General features: G+C 39.9%; 1 protein-coding gene across 1 annotated transcript in view; it reads right to left on the bottom strand.

Annotated features, from left to right (window-relative positions):
- Nucleotides 1-21,577, bottom strand: part of MYRFL (myelin regulatory factor like) — a 79,308-nt gene that overhangs the window by 53,189 nt on the left and 4,542 nt on the right. The window contains exons 2-7 of the mRNA XM_090041579.1: nucleotides 15,862-15,952; nucleotides 10,760-10,827; nucleotides 10,411-10,672; nucleotides 7,600-7,691; nucleotides 4,959-5,109; nucleotides 67-262 (exon numbers count right to left, since the gene is read on the bottom strand). Of these exons, the coding sequence (XP_089897705.1) occupies nucleotides 67-262; nucleotides 4,959-5,109; nucleotides 7,600-7,691; nucleotides 10,411-10,672; nucleotides 10,760-10,827; nucleotides 15,862-15,952 (860 nt within the window). The remainder of the gene's footprint in view (nucleotides 1-66; nucleotides 263-4,958; nucleotides 5,110-7,599; nucleotides 7,692-10,410; nucleotides 10,673-10,759; nucleotides 10,828-15,861; nucleotides 15,953-21,577) is intronic.

Genomic DNA, 21,577 nt, shown 5'->3' with positions numbered 1-21,577 from the left:
CCTAATACCATTTTCATTATTCACCCTAGTACATTGGTAAATCACATTAGAAACAGAGACACTTGCCTTAATTCCAAAAGCTTTCAGATAATACTTTTCTATCGGTTTCAATCCCACTGGAGTTTTGACATATTTTGGATTCCCAGCAACTCGAACATGGATTGTGATTTGAAAATGGTTCTTCTTCTGGCAAACAAAAGCATCATCTGTTGTTGAAAAATTAAATCCTTTGTCTGTCACAATGCGGTATCCTATATCAGGACTATGAAAACAGTAATAAAAAATAGCAGCTGTAAACACAAAGACATTTCACATCCATTTATGTGGTTTTCTTTCAAATTTGATTTTTACTGTTCAAATGAAAAGGGGAATATACAATCACAGTCAACAGTCCTACACATTTTGGTTTTTTTATCCTCTTTGAGGTAAAAAAAGAATGCTTTAAATATTAATGGTATCTTTACTTTCACACTTTGGATACAGGAAGGTTAAGAATGGGGAAGCTTATATAGTTTTGCTTACAAATGATGATCTCCATGCTTTCTCCAGCACACACAAGCTGATTTCCCAGAGTTCAGTGTAATACAGTATTACTATAAATAATTAAGCCTAAATAGTGCATGCGGTATTGTCATGCAAATAAACCAGACGTCTTCTTTTAAAACCCTGAATTCCTACATCCAAGCTTCTACAGGAGCTTTTGAAGTCTAGTAAGGTTTTATTCAGACCAAATGAACCATTACTGAGAAACACTGTAAAAATCACTAAAATGCATTGTTTTATGGCATTTGTCATACAGAATATAATAGGATTCTATTCTGCTCATCAGGAGGGCCAATTTGTCAGCAGTAGGAAGAGATGAGCTTTATATCCTTATTTTCCCTGATTCAGAGCACATGGGGCAAAGGTGTCAAAAGATCTTTCTGACAGAACTGATGAATTACCATCCAGACAATGGTTCTGGACTGCTGATTTAAGACATTGATAATCCTGAAATAATAGGACTACATGGCAAGTCTTTCTTGTGTGGAGAATAACTTTCCTCATTAAGTTTGATAATTCTGATTTCTTGTCTGATGCTACTATGGAGTTCTTCATTAGCCTGGCCACTAAAGATGGCTTTTCAGAACCAATCCATTCATTTCCTCATTATAAGTTAGAAGAACTTAAATGGATTTAGATTAATAAAATCTCTTAGATTTTATAAGAGACTTAAGGAGTTGATTTTTCTGCAAATGATGAGTGTCCCTTTCACAGAAATTTTAATCATTGATTTTCTGAAACTGGGAGTAAAAAGCCTTCATAAATTATTAAATCATATTGCCATGATTTTTTATTTTTAATGTCCATCAGCTCTTTAGAACTACATCACTTACATTTCTTAAGCCTCCATATATACATTTAGAAACATCTTTTATTTACACATGACTGATGACTGCGTGATTGTATAACAGTACAGATTTAGGTACAAAGTCAATTTGGTAGTTAACATTCCGAAGGCAAGTTCAAAAAAATTGCTTTAGCAAAGATGTAGGGATTAAGAAACAAAATGGCAAATCTCTGCTTCCTATCTAGAGTATTTAGATTGAAATTTAATCTGACTAATATTTGCCTAACTGGACTATTATCACCTTCACCCAATTATGTGCAATATCTAGGATTGATCCTGAAAGACGCTTCAGTAGGAGCTGAGGTCAGCCACCTTTATTGACTAGCTACTGCTGCTAGACAACTTAAAATACTATGATCCCAAGTTTTATTTTCTCCGAGTCTGAGCCATTGTATGGTAGGGAAGGCAGTAAATTGGTGGCGTGCTCGTAAAAAGGCATAACACTTGCCCCAGTAACTATTATAGGCAGGGCTCCTCCACTGCAACCATCCTGGATTACTAGAGGTGAGGGGTCTAGGACCATGCTCGTCTTCAACCAACTCAACATAAGCATGCCTCCTCTTGGTTTGATTAGTAACACTGGCATTGTTAATCAAGCCAACAGCATTTCTTCCATAGTATTTGGTAGATGGTTTATACTTGGCTTGTGTAGTGACCCAAGCTGTATGGGAGAAGAAAACAAAAAAATCTCCCTTTGCCCTTCTTCCCTCTCTACTCAGTGGAGATAGAAATTGATCCACAGAGTAAAATGATAGACTAACAGCCTAGTCCTGGAAACTGTCCACACATGAAGGTCATACCATAAGATCCATGGTCAGAGAGCTTGGCTTGCAGGATCAGATCATAAAAGCTTACATCATTGAAAGGTCCATGGATACAAATCAAAGGTGAACAAATCGTTCAAACTGAATTCAGTGAGGTTGCTAACATGACTGATGTTTATAAAACATTGTCAGATCAGTCTCTTTATGTTTGAAATGGGCATATTTTTTTCTGAAAATGCTGAACACGCCTCTGAAAAAAAAAATCAGACTTTTTTTTTTTTTTTTTTTAAAGAGTCTCGGGGCTTTCTGGAAATGCACCAAAAAAAAATATCACAGGGTGCTCCTGAAAATCTTGATCCAAGACTTAGGAGTTAAATAAAGCTTGAGAAGCTTCTAGGTAGTGCTAGGCCACAGAATTTCCAAGCAAGATGAACTATGCAAATACAGAATATTAGTTCAACCTTCTCTTTGCTTTTCTAACCAAATTGGCACTTACTTGAGACAATTCATTTCAGAATAGAGTCCCCCCTGCTTTGGCTTATGAAGGTGAAGATATCAAAAGTTGAGAAAAAGTTGGGAAAAAAATTCTCTCTCTCAGAAAACTACAGAACCCTAAGAAAAGGGCAAGTTAATTTGGTTGGGTTTAATAACATTCTACCTACATTTATCAGTGACAGGCTCTTCAGAAACCAACAGGATTTAACAACATTAAACCAAGAAAATCTGTACGTTGGGAACATAACTACAGCATATCTTGGGACAAAGACTGATGATTTTCCCCTAAAGTAATACAATAGCCCTTTTCCCAAAATAATGGTCATAATGAACCTACTTAGGTTTTTTAATGGTCACCATCATATTTATTTATATTATCAAAGTGCCTCTGGTTTATTAATGTAGTTTATGTCAGGATATTAATTTAGAGCATCTGTTACAAGTTTTGCACTTGCAGGAAACTGAATAGTTGATCAGATTGTCATCTCAAGTCATCTCAAAGACACAACTCGAAATGTAGCTACGGAGGAGCATTATGCATTGGTAATGAGAAACCAGTTCTACGTATGCAGGGATCCAGATCACAAACTCCTCTCCAGTAGGATGGTCATTGGTTCCAACAGCAAAGACAGCAAAGCTTGAAGTGTTACAGATACTAAACCATCTTCTCACCCCCGGGACACAGTTGGCCAGCCTCCGGCATGGGTGCCACAAGTGGCATGCACAGACTGTGTGGCACACAGCAGACTGGAGATGGCACAGGTAACAGTGTCAGGGATGGAGGATAGGACAGGGAGCAGAAAGCAGAGCAGTGAGTCAGACAGGGAGTAGAAAGTAGAGCAGATTGGGTAAGGGAAAGGGATTGGAGTGGCACATGGGAAGAATGTAGGGCTAATTCGTGGCATGCCTGCTGAAAAGGTTGGTCCTCACTGCTTCAGGGTGCACAAACAAACAAATTAGAGCTGGGGGGAGCAGGGACTCGCACAGAGCAGCTAACAGATTGTAGCTTTCTATGCTCACTTTTACCCCACAGTACAGGTGCAGCAAGGCAGCCCCACACCTGCTGCCATTGGTATTTTTGTGCATGCTCCCCCTAAAAGGAACTACCTGGGGCTGCTGCCCTGGTTGTCCCCTGCTCTGTTATGCTACTACCCCAAAGTAAGTGAAAGTTAACTCAGGGTAACTTAGCCACATTTCACTGAGGTTTGTTCAGTCACCCAAGCTGCATAGGACTGGAACAGAAAAGCCTCCTTTTAACTGTCTTCCTGTGACTCAAGAAGGGGAGATAAAATCTGATGCACAAGTTACAGTTTCACTTTAGCTTTCTGTGAGGTAAGATCAGGAACTGCCAGTTACTGCAGGTCAGCTGCTTCTCAGCAAGTCCCTACCTGCTTTTAACTTATTACAGTTTATGCATTTGTCCATATACACTGGTCCTTCACAACAGGGTTGAATGTGGAACAGCATAAAAAAATTTGTACAGCTGCTCTGACAGTGTACCTTGGTAAAAGACTTCAGTAGCCAGTGTAGATACTGGTTTACTAACATTGCTTTTCAAAGTGGTCTTTGGCTTTCCCACACATTTTGGGAGGAGTAGGTCTGAAGGGAAATATTTTAGAAGTCTTTTGTCACAGTGACTAATGACTTACTTCAGCACTAAGAGATGAACAAACCAACAAGATGGAGTTTCTATTAAAAGAGTTTGCTGCCCAAACAGTACAATGGTGGGGTGGGGAACAGGTTGGGGGAAGGAGGGCAGGGAAAAAGAGTGAACAAGCTGTGACCTTCCCAAGGGATTATTTTTTGTGTCAAACAAATATTTACAATTATGTTGTGGAAAGAAAACTTTAAAATGATGAGCTGGCAGATTTTTGGTAGTGTAGGTGATGACAGCCTATTTTGCAGTAACAAAATGTGTATGCAACTTTTTAACTTAAGAGTGTTTTATTTAAGTCCTGAGATCAGGACTTGTGTACCGTATGTGCAGGAGCTGTTTGTGCCAAGTTGCCATGATAAAAAAAGCAAAAATCAAATGGATTTGAGTTAGCTAGGAAATGCTTCTGGCCCTGAATGCACCAAATCCAGTGTCCATTTGCTATATTAAAAAATATACCCAAATACTTAGCATAAGTGTGCAACCACTGCTTAAAATTTGGTTATCTGATCTCTAGGCAGATTCAGACTCGGTCCTGATTGTTATCTTTCTCCACCTCCAGTTTCACTCTGAAGAAGGATAACAAATGCTGAATCTACAATTTATGTCTGCATCACAATAAAAAACAAATTCAAGAGTGAGCACTAATGCTTACAGTTTTTCATAATTACAGTTAAATAAGCTGCTCCAGTGCAAAGTTTGATATGGCTGCCATGTTAGAGCTTGATAGCATTTGTCCACAGCGGCTATATTCTGTTCATCACTGTCATATTCTTGCATGTCAATGGCACAATCTTCAACAGTCACTGTAAAGAGATAAAAGTGACAGCTCATCAGCTGCTTGCATGACTAGCCAACATTCCGTAGAAAGATCAACATGCAAAAGAAAAATATCCCTCGTTTCCTTTATACTATACACAATTATTTTGACATCTTACAAGTGGTTTTTAGCTTTTATGCTTTGAGAAATGTCAGGATCACGGGAAAGTAGGGCTGGGAGGGACCTCACAAGGTCATCTAGTCCAGCCTCCTGCTCAAGGCAGGAGCATCCCTGACCAAACCATCCCAGCCAAGTGTCTGTCTAGCCTGCTCTTGAAAACTTCTAAAGATGGAGAGTCTATAACTTCTCTAGGTAGCCTGTTCCAATGCTTGACTACCATTATAATAAGAAAGTTCCTCCTAATCTCCAACCTAAATTTCTCCTGCTGAAGGCTGAAGCCATTGCTCCTAGTCCTGTCCCTTATGGCCACAGAGAAAAACTCACCTCCATCCTTTCTGGTATCAAAGACTGTAATCAAATCCTTCCTTGGACTTCCTGGCCATTTTTACACATGCAAGCACTGTAGTGCCAGACATTCTGAAAAGTGCCCAGTGCTGCAACACTTGCAGTTGTATAAGCAGCAAAATGCGCATCAGCGCTGAGAAAATGGAGGTAGCACGCTTTTGAACTAAAACACATGAGAGGTGCTTTAGTTCAAAAGCATGCCGCCACCATTTTCTGTGTGTTGACATACATTTCACCACTTATACAACTGCACACAGCACAGCACAGTTTGCCTCAGCTTGCATGCAGCTGGATGTCTGGTGTATTGCGGGACAAAAAAAGTGTGTATGTAAATACCCATTCAAACTACATAACCCTAGCTCCTTCAGTCTTTTCTCATAACCCTTGCTTTCCAGGCCTCTCATTACTTGATATATCACTACTATTACTTGAGTAGTACCACTTGTTTCATCTTACCACCAATATTTTACTTGGAAAAAATAAAATTTGTCAACTAAGCACTTTTTAGCTTGTTTTTAGCAATATCTAACAAAGAATGAACAGGTGTCTGGATTAGAGATCCCCTCCCCTTTTTATGAATTGCATATAAAAAGTCTGCCAATACAGACTAACAGGCATCATGAGGCTCCCTTCCCACATTCAAATATTCAAACTAGCTGGCATATGATGTTTTATACAGATAAATATCCAAACTACCATTTTGAGGTATACGGAATTAACTGGGATGCTTGGGGATACAAGCACATATTATCAACTCTGCAGAGAACTTCATATGAGAGACAGCTAAATGGAGTGCCATCAGGAATACAGCAGATACTCCAGTGAGATAATAAACTAAGACTCTAATCTGTACATAGCTTGATGCAGCATAGTGTGACAGAGTACATTACTACTGGAATTATTCCAGAGCTGCTATTTGCAGCAACTGTGCTTCTGACAGACAGCTGTGTGAACAGGCAAAAATATTCTGCAAATGCAGATTGATTTTCAAATTCATTTCCTTCTGCCATGTTTTCCTCTTATGCGTTCTGTCTCTTCTAACATCTTTGCTGTTGAGTTTTTACGTAATGCAGATTTTTGAAGATAGCAATTTTCAAAGTTCCATCACTGCTATTAAAACAGAATTTTAAATATGTGTACAAGTATTTACATCAGAACTGCTTGCTTATCCATTATATCAGGGAGCAAGCATGTGCCTTATTTGACCAGCCACAATTAAGCAACAAATAAAATATCCACAAACATGGGTTTCCTATCAACCCATACACTAGCTGGGTAAAGAATCTATTAAACATTGATCAAATACTCTCATAACTTATTCTGCCCAAACAAGAGGCTTACATTCATTATGGTTTTTTTCTTGACAAACTAGTTATTCCCATAAAGCCCACAGGCCATGGAAGATGATCCATTCCTTTATAAGACTGATAAATCTTTTTCATATACATGAACTTACTATAAGCTCAGCATTCTTATTTTGCCAAAATACCAAACTAGATTAAATCGGGGGGAAGGGGGGAGGAAGATGAAGCGAGGTTTGTTTGGTTTTTTCCTAAATCAAACATACATGTTGGCAAATTCTCTGGAAATAAAGGAGTTATTATATCACATAACAAGTGGAGCTGAAATTAATTGACCTACATGTCATATTTAGCCTCAGCTTTAAGTTAAACAGACCCTAAATGGTTTCTTGGCTTTACGCAACTTTGTGCCAAATAGATCAGCAGAGTATGAAACTGAATATATTCCAAAAGCTAAAGCACACTTATTGTAGTGCACATGTTTTGTAGTGTGAGCATTTAAAGCTTCATCCCCAGCCGCTAAACATAGATAGCTCCCTAGTTCTGAAAACACTGTACGGAGAACTGCTTTAGCTTCTAGTGTGGATACTGATCTGCACTAACAGATTAATAGTCATCTTTTCTGAGCCACTGAAAGCTTGAATCTCAAAATATCCTACTTGTAAATGTAAAAAGCTCTACTGTTTCATGTTGTTGATGTTTTTGCTTACCATGTCTGGAGTTGCCTGGCCATATTGGAGAATCAGTGACATCTTCCAACAGTTGAGAGAACTTTCTTTTTTTGGTTGATGCCAGAGAAATACTTGAGAAGAAAGAAAGAAATACGTAGTGCACAATTCACTTGAATTTAAACCTGAATATCACAGAATAATTATATCCTGATATTCCTAACCAAATTTTCACTAAGAATATGGCCATATCACCATTGCGTTATATCGGAAACCACTGACTGGTACAGCCGCCTCCATGCCAACAGCTCTCATCCTAAGCACACCACTAGAAACATCATCTGTAGCCGAGCTCTGCATTATAACTGTATGTGCTGTGATCCCACTGACCACCTTAAATTCTAGAACAGGGATTGCTATTCCTATGATACAACCTAGGACGATAGCCAGTCAAATCAACAGAGTCAGAATCAGACCACCTCAATCCTCTCTCTCCCCCTCCCCATAATTCTGAATTGCTACAATATCAATACTGGAACAAGGAAAACAGACTCTCTTTGGTTGTCATCTACAGCCCCCAGATTGAACTCCATCATTAATGACCTCCACGCCCTCCTCGAAAAATGATGATCGTCTCAAGGTAGCCGTGAGGGACAAATCTGTCCTGGCTTACAGGCAGCCCCACAACCTCCAACAACATCTCTCCAGGAACAGATTACCTAACCCCTATTCTCACCAAGGCACCAGACCTTGCTCCAAACTCAAAGTCTGCTGTACCTCCTTATCGACACAGATCACATCAACACTGGTGCATGGATTATAACATCTGAGGTTCATTTACCTGCACTTGCACCAATAACACACCTCCTTACAGTGCCCCTTTGCCGTCTACACTGGGCACACATGGTGATCCCTATGTGTAAGAATGGTTGAACACTGATGTGACATGGATGCCAAAAAGAAAGACAAGCCTGCGGCAGAACATTTAACCTCCCTGGTTCCATCACTTACCTCAGAGCAGCTGTTCTTAGACAACAAAACTCTAAAAACAGACTTGAACATGAAATTACAGAACAAGAAAACATCCACAGACTGGATTGTGTTAAGTATGGTCTAAACTAGGCATGTTCACCCTCCAGCCCGCATATCAAGTGTGGGCTACAGAGCCATTGCATCTGGCCCACAGGGCTTCCCAAAGGTTGGGAAATTTGGCAACAGGAAAGCAGTGGCCACCCACCCTCGTTGCCAAAATTTCCATGCCCCATCCACAAACACAGCCAGATCCAACCCGGGACTGGATCAGGGCTGTGCCACATCTACCCCCCACCACCCACACCATAGGGCTGGATTGGGCCTTGGCTGCCCCCCTATTCCTTCTACATGGCCTGGTGGAGCCCCACTGTGCTGGTTCTGGGTGCCAGATCAGGGCCACACCTGGCTCATGGACAACTGGGCACTGCCCATCTAGCCTGCCAAGGAAGAAAGTTGAGCACCACTGGTCTAAACCAAGACTATGGATTCTTCTCCCATACCTGGATTAGCTTTTATAAGCCCTACATCCCTCAATGAGTTACCTGATTTGTATTTCTCTCTCCTACACACCCTGTCTCCTGCAGCAGTGCCCCCATTTTTCCTCACACCTTCCCTAACCCTTTGTAGTCTAATCACTGCTTTCTATTTAGCAGCTCTGCTTCCAGCAGTCCCTTCACAGCATCTAATGAAGCAAGTCCTCTGCTTACAACTAAGTATACACCTCCTATTTGGTTAGTCTATAAAATACAAATCTATCCTGCCTTCTCAGTTTTATTTTTCCAGCATTTTGCAACTTTGCTCTTAAGCCCACCCTATCAACTTATGGTTGCATATTAATTCAAATAGGTAATCTGGACTGTGGGAGTATCTATGTGGCTTAATATGAACCAGAAACTTGAGATTGGCTTTGTGGCTCCTATACCAGACTGTATGCTATCACTATGGAGTGGACACCTCTCCCTTTCCCTCTGGTTTTGACCAGAAATTCCCCATCCATGGTGCAGTTACCCAGTGGAAATTTCAGTTAAGTAGGTACATTCAATGACAAGTTTCTGATATAACAAAGTGGTATATTCTGTTGAGAAACAAGTTAGTTAAAAAAAAAAAAAAAAATCTTGACTTGCTTTGCCCAGCAGTGTCCACTTAAATTGTGCCTCAGGGAATCCACTTCCATATGAGGGAGAGGACAAAGCCAGAGGTTTTCTCCCAGTATGGGCACCCAAAAGCCTGATTTAATCAGGGGTGATGGATATAGACCTGAACAGGCTACCACTTTATAATCTGGGAGGTGCTATTCTCCCAAAGACAAGGTATTATGACTGGCACTAAGCTCAGGATATTTATTTTCATTGGTATTTGTTTTTATTATTAAACACCCAGTGCATTTTGATGGTTAAACTTTATATCCTGCTTTATTTCTGAGTAAGATGAATTGAGTGTTTTTGCCTTGTGCCAAAATGTTTACAAAAACTCTTTAAAATAAACCCCTTGAAATATGTAGTGTAAAATTCCACAGATATTTCATCTCTGTAGCAGCTTACAGCATCTCTCTAACCTACGAGCTGTTTTATTGAAGCAAATTGCTTTTGGTTTTAATCTGATATATAATCTTTAAAACATGCTTAAAAAACAATAGACCAAAAGGTGACCCATAAATGTCTAAATCATGCCACCCTGTGGAGAACCATGCACTTACAGGTATTTTTTTGCAGACTGCTCTCTCATTTAGAAGTCGCTGCCCTTCAGGGTAGCTGCCAGCTCCTATTCCCCGCCCCCCTCCCCATTTCAGCCTGGTCCCCATGTAATAGTATTATAATTTACCCAGTCAAAGCATGAGGGGCTCTTGGCTGAAGGTAAGAATAATTCAAATTCAAACAGTTGGATGATGTTGAGTTACTCCAGGGAGCCACAGGATTGTCTGGCTTCAGAGAGCAGTCTTGAAGAACATCGCAGGGCTGTCCAGTGGAACTGGTGGCGGAGAAATTCTCAGAGAATCTGCAAGGAAACGTACAGGGCGCCCCTACAGAAGGGAATGTGAGCGAAGGCCGCAGTCCAGTGGACCACGCAGCATCGTAATGTAAAGCTGCAAGGAACACAAATGAAGTGTAAACATCAAGAGAGTAAAACGCATCCTCTCAAACAAAGTAAAAGTAGAAATTGCACAACCCACCCTTGAGTTGTGGGGGAGAACATGGTTCTGATCCCGAGTCTGGTGGAGAGTCTGGTAACCGACTCTGTCTAGTAGAAACAAGAGAGACATTTTTAATTTCCATTATTAAAAAAAAAAATAAAGAAGTTATAGCTTGTAACCACTCTGAGCAGCAGAGGGCAAGTGGGGAACCAGTTACAAGCGCTGACATGCTAGGGGGACGGGGAGGTCCAGAAGATAGCAGTTGCCACTTCCATCCTGGGGGCAAAACTGACCTGCAGCATCTCCGCTTTACACTGCCTCAAACTACACAAGTGACGTAACACAGAGACTAGGTAGCCATTGATCCTTGGGCTTCTTATAAAAGCAGGTCAGTCTGTGGCACAGGTGCCACAAGTGGCATGGGTAGCCTGTGTGTACGGCACACAGCACATCAGGGAGGGGACAGGCAGTACAGCGGCAGATACAGCAGGAAGCAGAAAGCGGGGCAGCAGATCAAGCAGGGAACACGGGACTGGAAGCAAATGGCAAAGCAGCAGAGCAGGCAGGAAAAGGAGATTGGAATAGCACTAGGGGAATATGTAGGGCTAATTTGTAGGAAGCCTGCCAAAAAGGTTGGCCCCCATTGCTCAAGAGTATGGATGAAAGATTAACAACATCTGCTTCAGCAGTCTTTACCATACTCTAACCAGGTTTTTTTGGATGATATTCTCACAGCAGCTGGGAAGTGTAACTGAATTACTCCATAGGCCACTAAAACTTTGACAGCATGGAAATTAAGAGAAGCAAGCAAGAGACACAGAGGAAATGGTATACTACAGAGTGCAATGGAAGAGGACAAAAACTAAACTAATATGCTCGATTCTAAATTTAATTTAGATTCGAACTGCAGCAAACTCACCAGAAATGCCAGGGAACTTAGAGCCAGGTTTCAAGGTCAGATCTCGTCAGTTATCAGGGTCCGAGGGCAATCTATTTTGCTAGCTTTTTATCCTATACTCTTATATAATTATTCAGGTCAATTTGGAAGAATTAATTAGTTGAGACAATTTTTTTTGCAAACCAAAAATCATTATGATCAGGAACGATCAAGATTCTTGGCCTTTACACACAGCATGGCTGAAGCAAAGTCAAAAGTAGGTGAACTTTTTATGAAAATAATTTGTCTTCATATACTTGTCTTAAAATATACTGTATATTGAACTCCAGCATCACTTTTTTAATATATGGAAAAGCTGCCCAGAGGAAGCTTAGATCATTTTAGAAATCTGAATAAATAAAAGAATAACTTATATTACATAGGATGTTTTGTTAGGCATGTAATTATACAGAAAAAAACTTGCTAATATCACACACCATTAAAGGGAAACTGTGACACCAGCGTCCATTAAAATGACCTGATAAGCTATTGCCAAGTTCATCTAAGGTTTGCTTTTACCACCATGGCACAGAATTGTATATACAAGAGACTGATCTCACAGCAAATGTTGTGATAATTGACATGTAGCTGTATCTGTACCTCGACAAATAAACTTGACCTCTCTGACACTTGTATTTGCACAGTACAAATGCCAGTGATACCCAATATCTACTAATTTATCTTCCGATTCCTTGTTGTCCCAATGCCATTAAATTCCTGGTATCTCAGTTACAGTGCTTTACTTAAGTGAGGAATTAGGTATTTTAGTACAGCAAATGTGTAGGAAAACAGAGAAGCAGTTATGAGCTCAAAGAGCCATGGACATTACAGCCTTGACAGAAGAATATTGGCTAAGAACCAGGAAGTTTCATGGGCCCTATAACTTAATTCTAAACTGAGCCAATACCCAAGCACAAGAGATTTAGGTTTTAACATTTGCAGAAAGCAGTCAGAAAATGTGACTTCTGCCAAGTTCTCCATGCAGGTTTGTGATTTTAAAAGTATCCATGGAGAGATGCTTGTGGACAGTTTACTTTTAGTCATATACATTTTTATTTCATTGAAGATTTTATTGGGCAAGTGGGAGGGAAAGGGAGGGTGGCAGAGTGTGTGTGCACTCCACAGTAAACAACTGTCTGTCTCTTTTACTGAACTAGCCAATTCTATACTAGAGAGCACACTAAGCAGCTCCCTTGGTGGACTACTCACAACAATGAGCAAATGAGCCAGTCCTCATCTGCAAAGCCAAATTGCTCATGGAGGGAAAATAGATGCTACCTTATATAATCCCCAGGCCGCTGTGAGGAAAACAATTTACTGCAAGGGAAATGGATCTTCGATAACTGCCACCGTGCATACATTTAGGTGCAATAAAAGGAAGCTAAAGTGTAGTAATGTAGTTCAATTTTAGCATGTTACTGTGCTTTAGTTTCATCTGTTATAGGGAAAGAGTATGTAATGTGGGCAGTTACTACAGTCAAAGCCATGCAGTAAAGACCCATCCCCTTTCATCCTATAGTAAATTGTTCAAATGCCCATAGCCTCTGGTATAGGATTTGCTTTTCCCCAGTCAAAGGTTATGGAGTTCCAACAGCTGTAATGTTGGCTCTATTTCAAGATATAGAGACCGGAGATCCCAGTTCAGGTCCAGATTCAGTTAACCAAAATGCTGGCTATGACACACATACTCAGATTGGGATTCTCAAAGGAGCCTAAGGGAATACATTTCTTATGTAACATAACAATCATTTATCTAGAACTAACATAGCTCCTCAGCTAACAGAAGAAATAATTTAAACGCAAATTAAAATTCAGAGTTGTGTTCTTAACCCTTTACAGTTTTATATAAAGTCAGCATTAAAGCTTTCTTTGAAACACTGTCTAAGAAACAGGTGGTTGGGCGGTATAAAGCTATTAACAGTTAAAGAAAACTAATGGTGAGGGGACTTTTCTGGTACTATATTACTTATATAACACTTGCTGTTCTCCAGTTAAGTTAAATGGAAAACAGTTGTTTGAAGGAATATAGTAACATTAAAAAAAAAGACATAGATGTCCTCTATCTGCGCTACAAACATCTTGAATACTGACACAGAATTCTGTGATCTAAAAGTCATTCTTTCAATCTTGTATTTTTTTAGTTTAGCCAGCACACCAGAGTAATCAGTTTTACTTTTGTTTGCTGACCATTTTACTTAGGTATTCACATATATTTCAGCATTTTCTTATTTTTCTTTTTGTAAACTTTGATGTTTTTACAAACTATAAATTTTGGGCTAAGTTTGACTTGCTGAATGTTACTTTAGTATTTAGTATTAAAATAATGTTTAAAGTTTTCTTTAGAGTATTTCTAGAGCTTTTAAATATTGTGTCTAATATTTTAAACATTGTTATCCAACTTCTAGGAAACTAGAGTTAGAAAACAAATTTGCCATTTACTAAAAATACTAGTTTTCCAATGCACTTTGAGAAATTTGAATGGTAAATCTTTAGAGGTGGATTGCTATTAGTCTTTCTGCATCTAAAGAGCAGGTTTCTAGCTGTTCTTTTGCCATTTATGTGCAATTTTATGCCATCCACAACTAAAAACATATATAGGGAAAACAATCATCAAGATTCTTATTTGTGCTTGTGCCCATCATTTTACGTAGTGTTGCTAAGGGTGTTTAAAAATGGGATTCCAAAAAACTTAATGCAGTTATTGTATATTCACTGTACAGTATGACTATTCTTAATCGCATACTTATTTATATGATTATATTAATCTAAAAAAATAAAATGTCTTTCTAAATTTATTCTGTATAATTTTCTTTTGCTGCATATTTATCAAGACTCTTCGTGTTTTTATCCTTTGACAACTCCTGATGAATTTTCACATAATAATTATTTTTTCTTCTTATACACGCATTTAGCAGTACAAAGAAATGCTTTATAAATTTTATTTCTGATACAGATAGTTATTGAACTGCATCATCAAGTACAGTTAAAATACTATTAAACCTCTAAAATACACTGTGCTTTATGAGTAAATTTTGCTGCACATAAATAAAGTTGTCACACTATTTAATGGTAGTTATCCGCAGAACTAAAGGAACTGTATAGCTATTCCAATTGCATAGCACAAGAGAGAGTCATGTAAGTAATATATGAACAGTGGAATCTCTTTTTTAAATTTTTGTAAAGGACTTGAATAAATCAATGTAACCTGGTTAGTTTTCTCCATGCTTAATTATGATAAAAAACCTAAGTCCCTGAGCATTCAGCTAGAGTTTTTTATTCTTATTTTTAGCTATACCAATAAGAAAATAAGGAGTCAAGTCATAGATCATGAACAAGAGTGGGTCAATGATAGCTTGACATAGTTCATTGTAAATGTATGCAGCATGTGATTGTACTTAAGATGGAAAATATTGTCAGTTTTTAATTTTTTTTTAAACACCCTTCTTTATCCTGGTTCTTGGCAATTCTCAGCCTTTTTATAATAATGATGTTGTATTTAAATGCGAGTCATCTGGGATTTGTTAGGATGGATTTTCTGGGTTTTAAGGTCTTCGATGGATTTGTAATCTCTGGTAGGTTGTCCTTGACTGTTCTCCACTGCATGCGGTCTTGTAATTCACCTTTTTTTTTTTTTTTTTTAATAATACACACACACACACGCACACACACACACACACACACACACACACACACACACACACACACACACACACACACACACAAGCTCTTAGCTCTGCATAAGACTGTAACATGAAGGAACAATTGATTACTCCAAAGTTTCATACTATGTCTGACAGCTTCCAATTTTAGGTATTTGATATTTTTAAATAACTTAAGAAACTATTATTCACTCCCTTGAATAATGGTATCTTGTAAGAAAATTGTGCTTGTTACCTTCTCAAACTCTTTTTACATTTCTTTATGTACAGTTTTGACAAAGGATCATTGCTCTTATTTTAAATCAAAACACTTTCTATAGAACAGACTTGATTTAGATATCAGGTGGCATTGTTACATTCAGATTTCAATCATATATTTATAATAGCAGCACTTAAAAGTACAAATGCAGTGGTGCTCAATCAGGATGCCACAGCTCTATTATTTTTCCTTGGTAATTTTTCCTGGCATTTTCTGAGGGTTGTACTGGATCTCTAATTGAGAACCACTGGATTAGAGACTTCAGTGTTCATCACTTAAAACTTACAGGGTTCCACATTCAAAGTCACTGCCAATGAACTCTTCCAACATGCTTGTATCCACCATGGGATTCTCCAAGGCTCCATGCACATCTTGTCCTACAATTAAAAACATGGAAGAGCTTGAATTTCATCAGTGATATCTAAGAGAAACCATAGTCCAGATTCCAGTGCAAGCAGAACCAGTGCTGTCTACTTTCTAACATGTAGAAAGGACAATCACAGCAGCCCTGCCTTTAGCAAAGCCCTTTCACACAACAGAAGGGACCCATTTTCATCTGAAAACCCAGTTGCTCTGTAAGAGAAGACATTAGGAATGTAGGAAGCAGCGGGCAGCTTAAAGACATCATAGACAGTGGCAGAGCAATTCCAGACATTGGAAATTTCTTCACATCAGTTTGAGATCTAATGTTTCAACACCAGCACATGCTCCATCCAGTGAAATGGCAAGTCCAGGTCTATATTTTGAATTCTAGAAAACATGTCTTTCATTTCATAATGATCAGCAGGCTGGGGTTAATACCAATACAAGAGAACTGGCTTAGAAAGCAAATGTTCCAATATGACGATCCAGTGTCTACATTTATAAATTTGGTTTTGAAACATTGGCTACAAAAATCTATTCTTATTTATGTTTATTTAACTTTTTAGAACAGGAATAAAATATTTTAAATTTGATGCTGAGCTTTGGCTTCCTATTAATCTGCTAAGGCCAGAACACCAATACACCAGATTTAGTCATCAGTAGGAAGGTTCAGTACTTTGTCCTTTGTTGCTTAGTAACTGAAGGCTATAAAAAGATTTTATGATTATAAAGTCTATAGGATTAATGAGAACTTTGAAAAAAAGAGAGTCAGGTGGAACTACCCTGAAAGACAAACACACACAAATATTTTCTACTCTCTCTAATTTTGTAATAAATACACTCTAAATCAGGGGCATCAAAGGTATGGGCCACAGGTCAGATCTGGCCTGGGGAACCATAGCCCAGCCTGCAATGCTGCCCTGAGTCTTAGAGTGGACCCACACACTGCAAAGGGCACCCAGGCAGGACTGGGCTAGGCTACCCACTGTATGCAGCACCTGTGCCAGCCCCACAGCCTAGATCTGGCAGGCAGGGCTGGTCTGCAGGCCTGATCTGTTCATGGACTGGCCCACACCATTTATCCAGCTTGCAGGGATGGATGAGTTTGACACCCCTGCTCTAAATAAGTAAAAACACCTCTACCACCCACTCCCAGTGGGCCACATGCTGGAAAAACATCTTGTAGCCATTACAGAAGCTCTGGGCACACACAAGGCAGAAGTTACATCCCCTCTCCACTATATGATACACATAAAACAGAAGCCAGTGGAGCCAGCTGCTCTTCATGGCAGCAATGCCTACTACAGACAGTGGAATAGATACGCCATGAAGGGGTGCACCAATAGCTTACCTTTGGCTCTCTACTGCCCAGGCTCCTCATTCCAGGAAGATTCACCACTAGTAACTTTAGACATCAGTTAACTGTAAGCAACATCTAGATCTGAGCCTGTCAGCAAATCCCTTCTATGTGCATGTCAGTGCTTAGGTCTACAGTGCAAGACCTAAAAAGACTTTAGGAAACATGAGGTTAGGGAATCAGTCACCCATTACTGAAACAAAAAGTTCTTTTCATTTGCTCTAAGCTAAATAACTTTAAAATTCAAATTGCAGGCCTCCTCTTGACAGCCAGGGCCTTGCCTCCAGATATACCATCAAAACCTGACCTCTGCACAACAGGTAACAGCTTGAGGAGGTGCCGTCTCCAGCTCCTCATTCATTTCTCAGTGAAATTTAGAAAGCAAAACTCAATAGGAATCCTCAGAAATTTAAATATAATGAACAGAAAGAGCAAAACAATGTTTTGAAACCACACACCGTGCACAGATGGAGTTTGCCCATTTAAAAGGAACATGACAGTCAGGATCATTGCTGATTTTTTCATTTGAAGATTACAATTCATCAAAAACTAAAACTTTTTTGGCAGAAGCTTCTATTGAAACTTCCATCGGGAAGGTTTCTCAGGCATGAGAGAGAATAACATCACCAGAGCAGGTGGCTCCCTGAAGCTCAAGCTCTGAAGGGGAAGATGGCGCAATCCACCAACAGCACTGATCTCTGAACCGCTTCACTTCCAAGAAGTGCTTCTCTTGTCCATAGATGTGTACCCCACAAAGGGATCAATTTGAAAAGCTACTTCCCCAGAAGAAACTCCCTGGAAGAGTCTCACTCAGCAGCTCACAAAGATGTCTGCTGTCAGGGAAAACAAATCAGATCAAGGAGAAAGACAAAAAAACCTGTCCCTCTGTCCAAAGAGCTCCTTGCTGAGTTACTGTCAGAGATCATATCTTTAAGATCATCTATGGAGGCCATATTTGATGAGGTTAAAGCAGAAATAAAATGAATATGGGGAGATAAAGGTGGAGGCAAACTAGCATTCAGCAGTAAATTGGCAAAATAAAATCATGATTTAAAAAAGAAAAGAAAAAATGGCTTGTAGAGAAAAAACTCAGGACAAAGAATCACGAGACAAAAACAACATGAAAACAGAGGGCTCCTTTAAAAGCTGAGGAGATGAGAGAATATATAAAACAGGTTCTCCACTCTTTCCTTACAAAGAAAGGTGACAGTCCTTATAGACAGAGCACACCAAGTTCTCCATGTTCTCTTCTCCCCTGCCAGCTCAAACAAACCCAGAAACTCTGGGAGGATATAAGGTTGTGGACAGGCATTGCCTTACTTTCAGGAAACACAACCATTTCCTGGCACAAAAAAGTGAGCATACCAGCAATTTGTGGCAGAAAAACCATAGCAATTCTACCACAAAGTGTTAGCTCTAACTGCAATCATCACCACCACTGCAAGAGCTGGGGCTGTAACAGTAACACTATTGGGGATGACAGGGGTAAGGAGAACAGTTAGTTACCTTGGTCCCTACCACCCCTGGAGGTGTGGGGGGGGGGGGGGAGGAGGGGAGGAAGAGGCAGCACAGAAGGAGGGCTGGCTGTCTTTGGCAGCTACTGCATTCATCAGCTCTCAGCTGATCATTTACAGCTTTCCCCACTACCCCAGCAAGGGAGAGGAAACATGCTCAGTGATTGGGTTTGTCCTAGGGGTGGGAGAGATGCAAGGAGCAGCCCACTAGCACTCCCTGGCTAGAGAGTGTGGCTTTGAAGCCAGTTTGCAACTCTCCAACCAGGGAGCTGGAAGGCCTGTATGCCCAATTTCTCACATTTCCATGGCATGGAAAATTCTCCTGAAATTCTTAGCACTGCAGTTGAACTCATGTCCATAAGTACAAGTGGTTCAAGACCTGTCAGGCTGCATTAAGGAAAGTGACAGAACTACATGAGATTATAGCACCTCTCAGAACAACAAATATAATATGGATTTTTCTTTTTAAACTTCTCCCCACATCAAGAACAGCAGTATAGTATAAAGAAGAAAAAGGAAGGCCTTAAAATCGTTGAGAAAGTGAGATTAATGAAAAGCACCCTGGAAACTTAGCTTAAGTAAGGCAGACAGTGAGAAGTAGCACTGTACTACTGATTGTCAAACTGTTAAACCACAGACAAGGAAGATGCCAAAAAGTACAAGGGAAAAAAAAGACTAGGAGAAATCACAAAACCAGGGGTATTAAAGAGAACTTGAGCAAGACTGAATTATACTAGGATTAAAAGAAAAAAGATTAAAGAAAAAGATTAAAAGAAAAAAATGAAGAGGGAACACCATAAATGATTACATGGTGTCATGCCCTGATGTGGGAGTCAGAAACCTTCCAGAAAGGAGTTCAATACTCAGACAGGGAAGGGTTAAACAACCGTCTTTATCTGAGTGGTAGGATGAATCTCCACATTTTGGGAAAGACGTAATAGGTAAAACAATAAGGATCATTTAGGGATCCAAATGAAAGAGAACTTGGACTGGGTAAACATTTAAAATTGACAAGTAGAAATAGGCAAGGGTGCCCACCGTCACCACCGCTGTTCACTCTAGCCACAGAACCAGCTAGTACAATAATGCAGGATTCTCAGATAAAGGAAGGAACAGTGGCAGATAAGATAGCTCTCTATGTAGATGATGTGCTGCTTTTTGTAAAGCATCCTCTTTGCTCCTTAAAAACAATAGTATTCCAGATAGCTGCATCTCACTCTATGGATATAAAATTGTAACAAGTTAGAAATGTTAAATGCTGGCATTGGTCAGAAACTTAAGCAGGAACGTGAAAAACTTTGTAAATGTAAGTGGATTAAAAATGCAATGAAATACGTAGGTATTAACCTTACAAAAAAAAAAAAATGAGGATTTCTGATTCTTTAGAAGTCTGGTCTAAACCAAAGGTGCTCAACCTCCAGCCTACAAGACCATGTCATCTGGTCCTTGCATCTCCCTGCAGGTATGAAAATCTTATGGTGGGGGAGATGCAGCAGCATAGATTGCAGCTCTCATTTCCAGGCCCATTGGGATCAGATGACATAGCCCTACATCCTGGTGGGCACCATTGTATGGTGAGATCTGGTGCACAGGGTTGGACCGCATGTGGTGTTTGGACAGCATGTGTGGCTAGGCCAGCATACTAGATTGCACCATGGACTGGCCCCACACCACTCATCTGGATCATGGGGCCAGAAGGTTGAGCACCACCAGTCTAAAATAACAAAATCTTTCAAAGAATGGATAAGAATGAAAGTTTCTGGGATGGGCAGAATAGCTACCATTAAAATGAACACACTCCCAAAACTTCTCTTTTTATTCCCGTGTTGGCCTCCTACGCCCTTGGGGTGCATGCAGCAGTGGGAGCCACCCCCCAGACAAGCCACTCATGGCTCCATCCTGGCCTCTGCCCCAGCTGTGCAGCATCTGCCCCTACCCCAGCCCCACTCCCTCCCTTACCATGAGGGCCTTGATCTGCTCCCTCCCCTGCCCTTCCCCACCACACACACACACTTCCCTAAAAACAGACTTACCAGCTGGATCTGACTGCTCTCCACAGTGCCAGGCTGTGCTCCTGACCACCTGCATGCTGCATTGTGGCTACACATGTGCACAGGACATTTATTGGCTACATCAGCCAAAAAAAGCTGACTGCCAGTAATATCAATTTTCCTTATATCAGTGCCAATCTGATATGGGACTGATGCATCAGTGCACCTCTTTACCTCTAGTAAAGAGCATTTCTTTAATCAAACTATTTTCAGATCCCCAGATAAACATGAGAAGTTGCTATCCCTTTGCCTCCTCCCCATTAACATTTGTTAAAAATAGCGAATTCTTCCCTAAAACTTATATATACGAGGCAGGGTAGGGGTGGGTAGGATGTGAGATCTTATCAAGAAAAGTGATAACACAGAAGTAAGAGTTCCTTTTTCCCCCCAATATCTTCAAGTTGGAAATTTTATAGTAAATGATAAGTGTAAAGCAGCTCTTGTTTACCTCTTTTGAGCAATTTATATACATAGATTCAAGATTAAAAGGGTCAATCTCTAAAACAGATGCAATTTTAATAGAGCAAGCAATGAATAGGAAGACTAAATTAGTTAGGTCTTGGAAAGGAGACCTAGGCAAAGTAACTGTGCTGGAGAAATTGAGCTGGTGATGCATCAGACTGGAAAGGCTGCAGAGGAAGTTATTTCCTTTTCCAAGTGTGATAGTTACAGGAAGTGGTCCAAATATTCTGGTGGGAAGTGACAGAAATAACAACT

The sequence above is a fragment of the Crocodylus siamensis genome, chromosome 4 (genome assembly GCF_052110815.1).
Source record: "Crocodylus siamensis isolate JL-2025a chromosome 4, ASM5211081v1, whole genome shotgun sequence".
Taxonomy (NCBI): domain Eukaryota; kingdom Metazoa; phylum Chordata; order Crocodylia; family Crocodylidae; genus Crocodylus; species Crocodylus siamensis.
The sequence above is the reverse complement of the archived record's forward strand: the minus strand, read 5'-3'. Positions and strand labels throughout refer to the sequence as shown.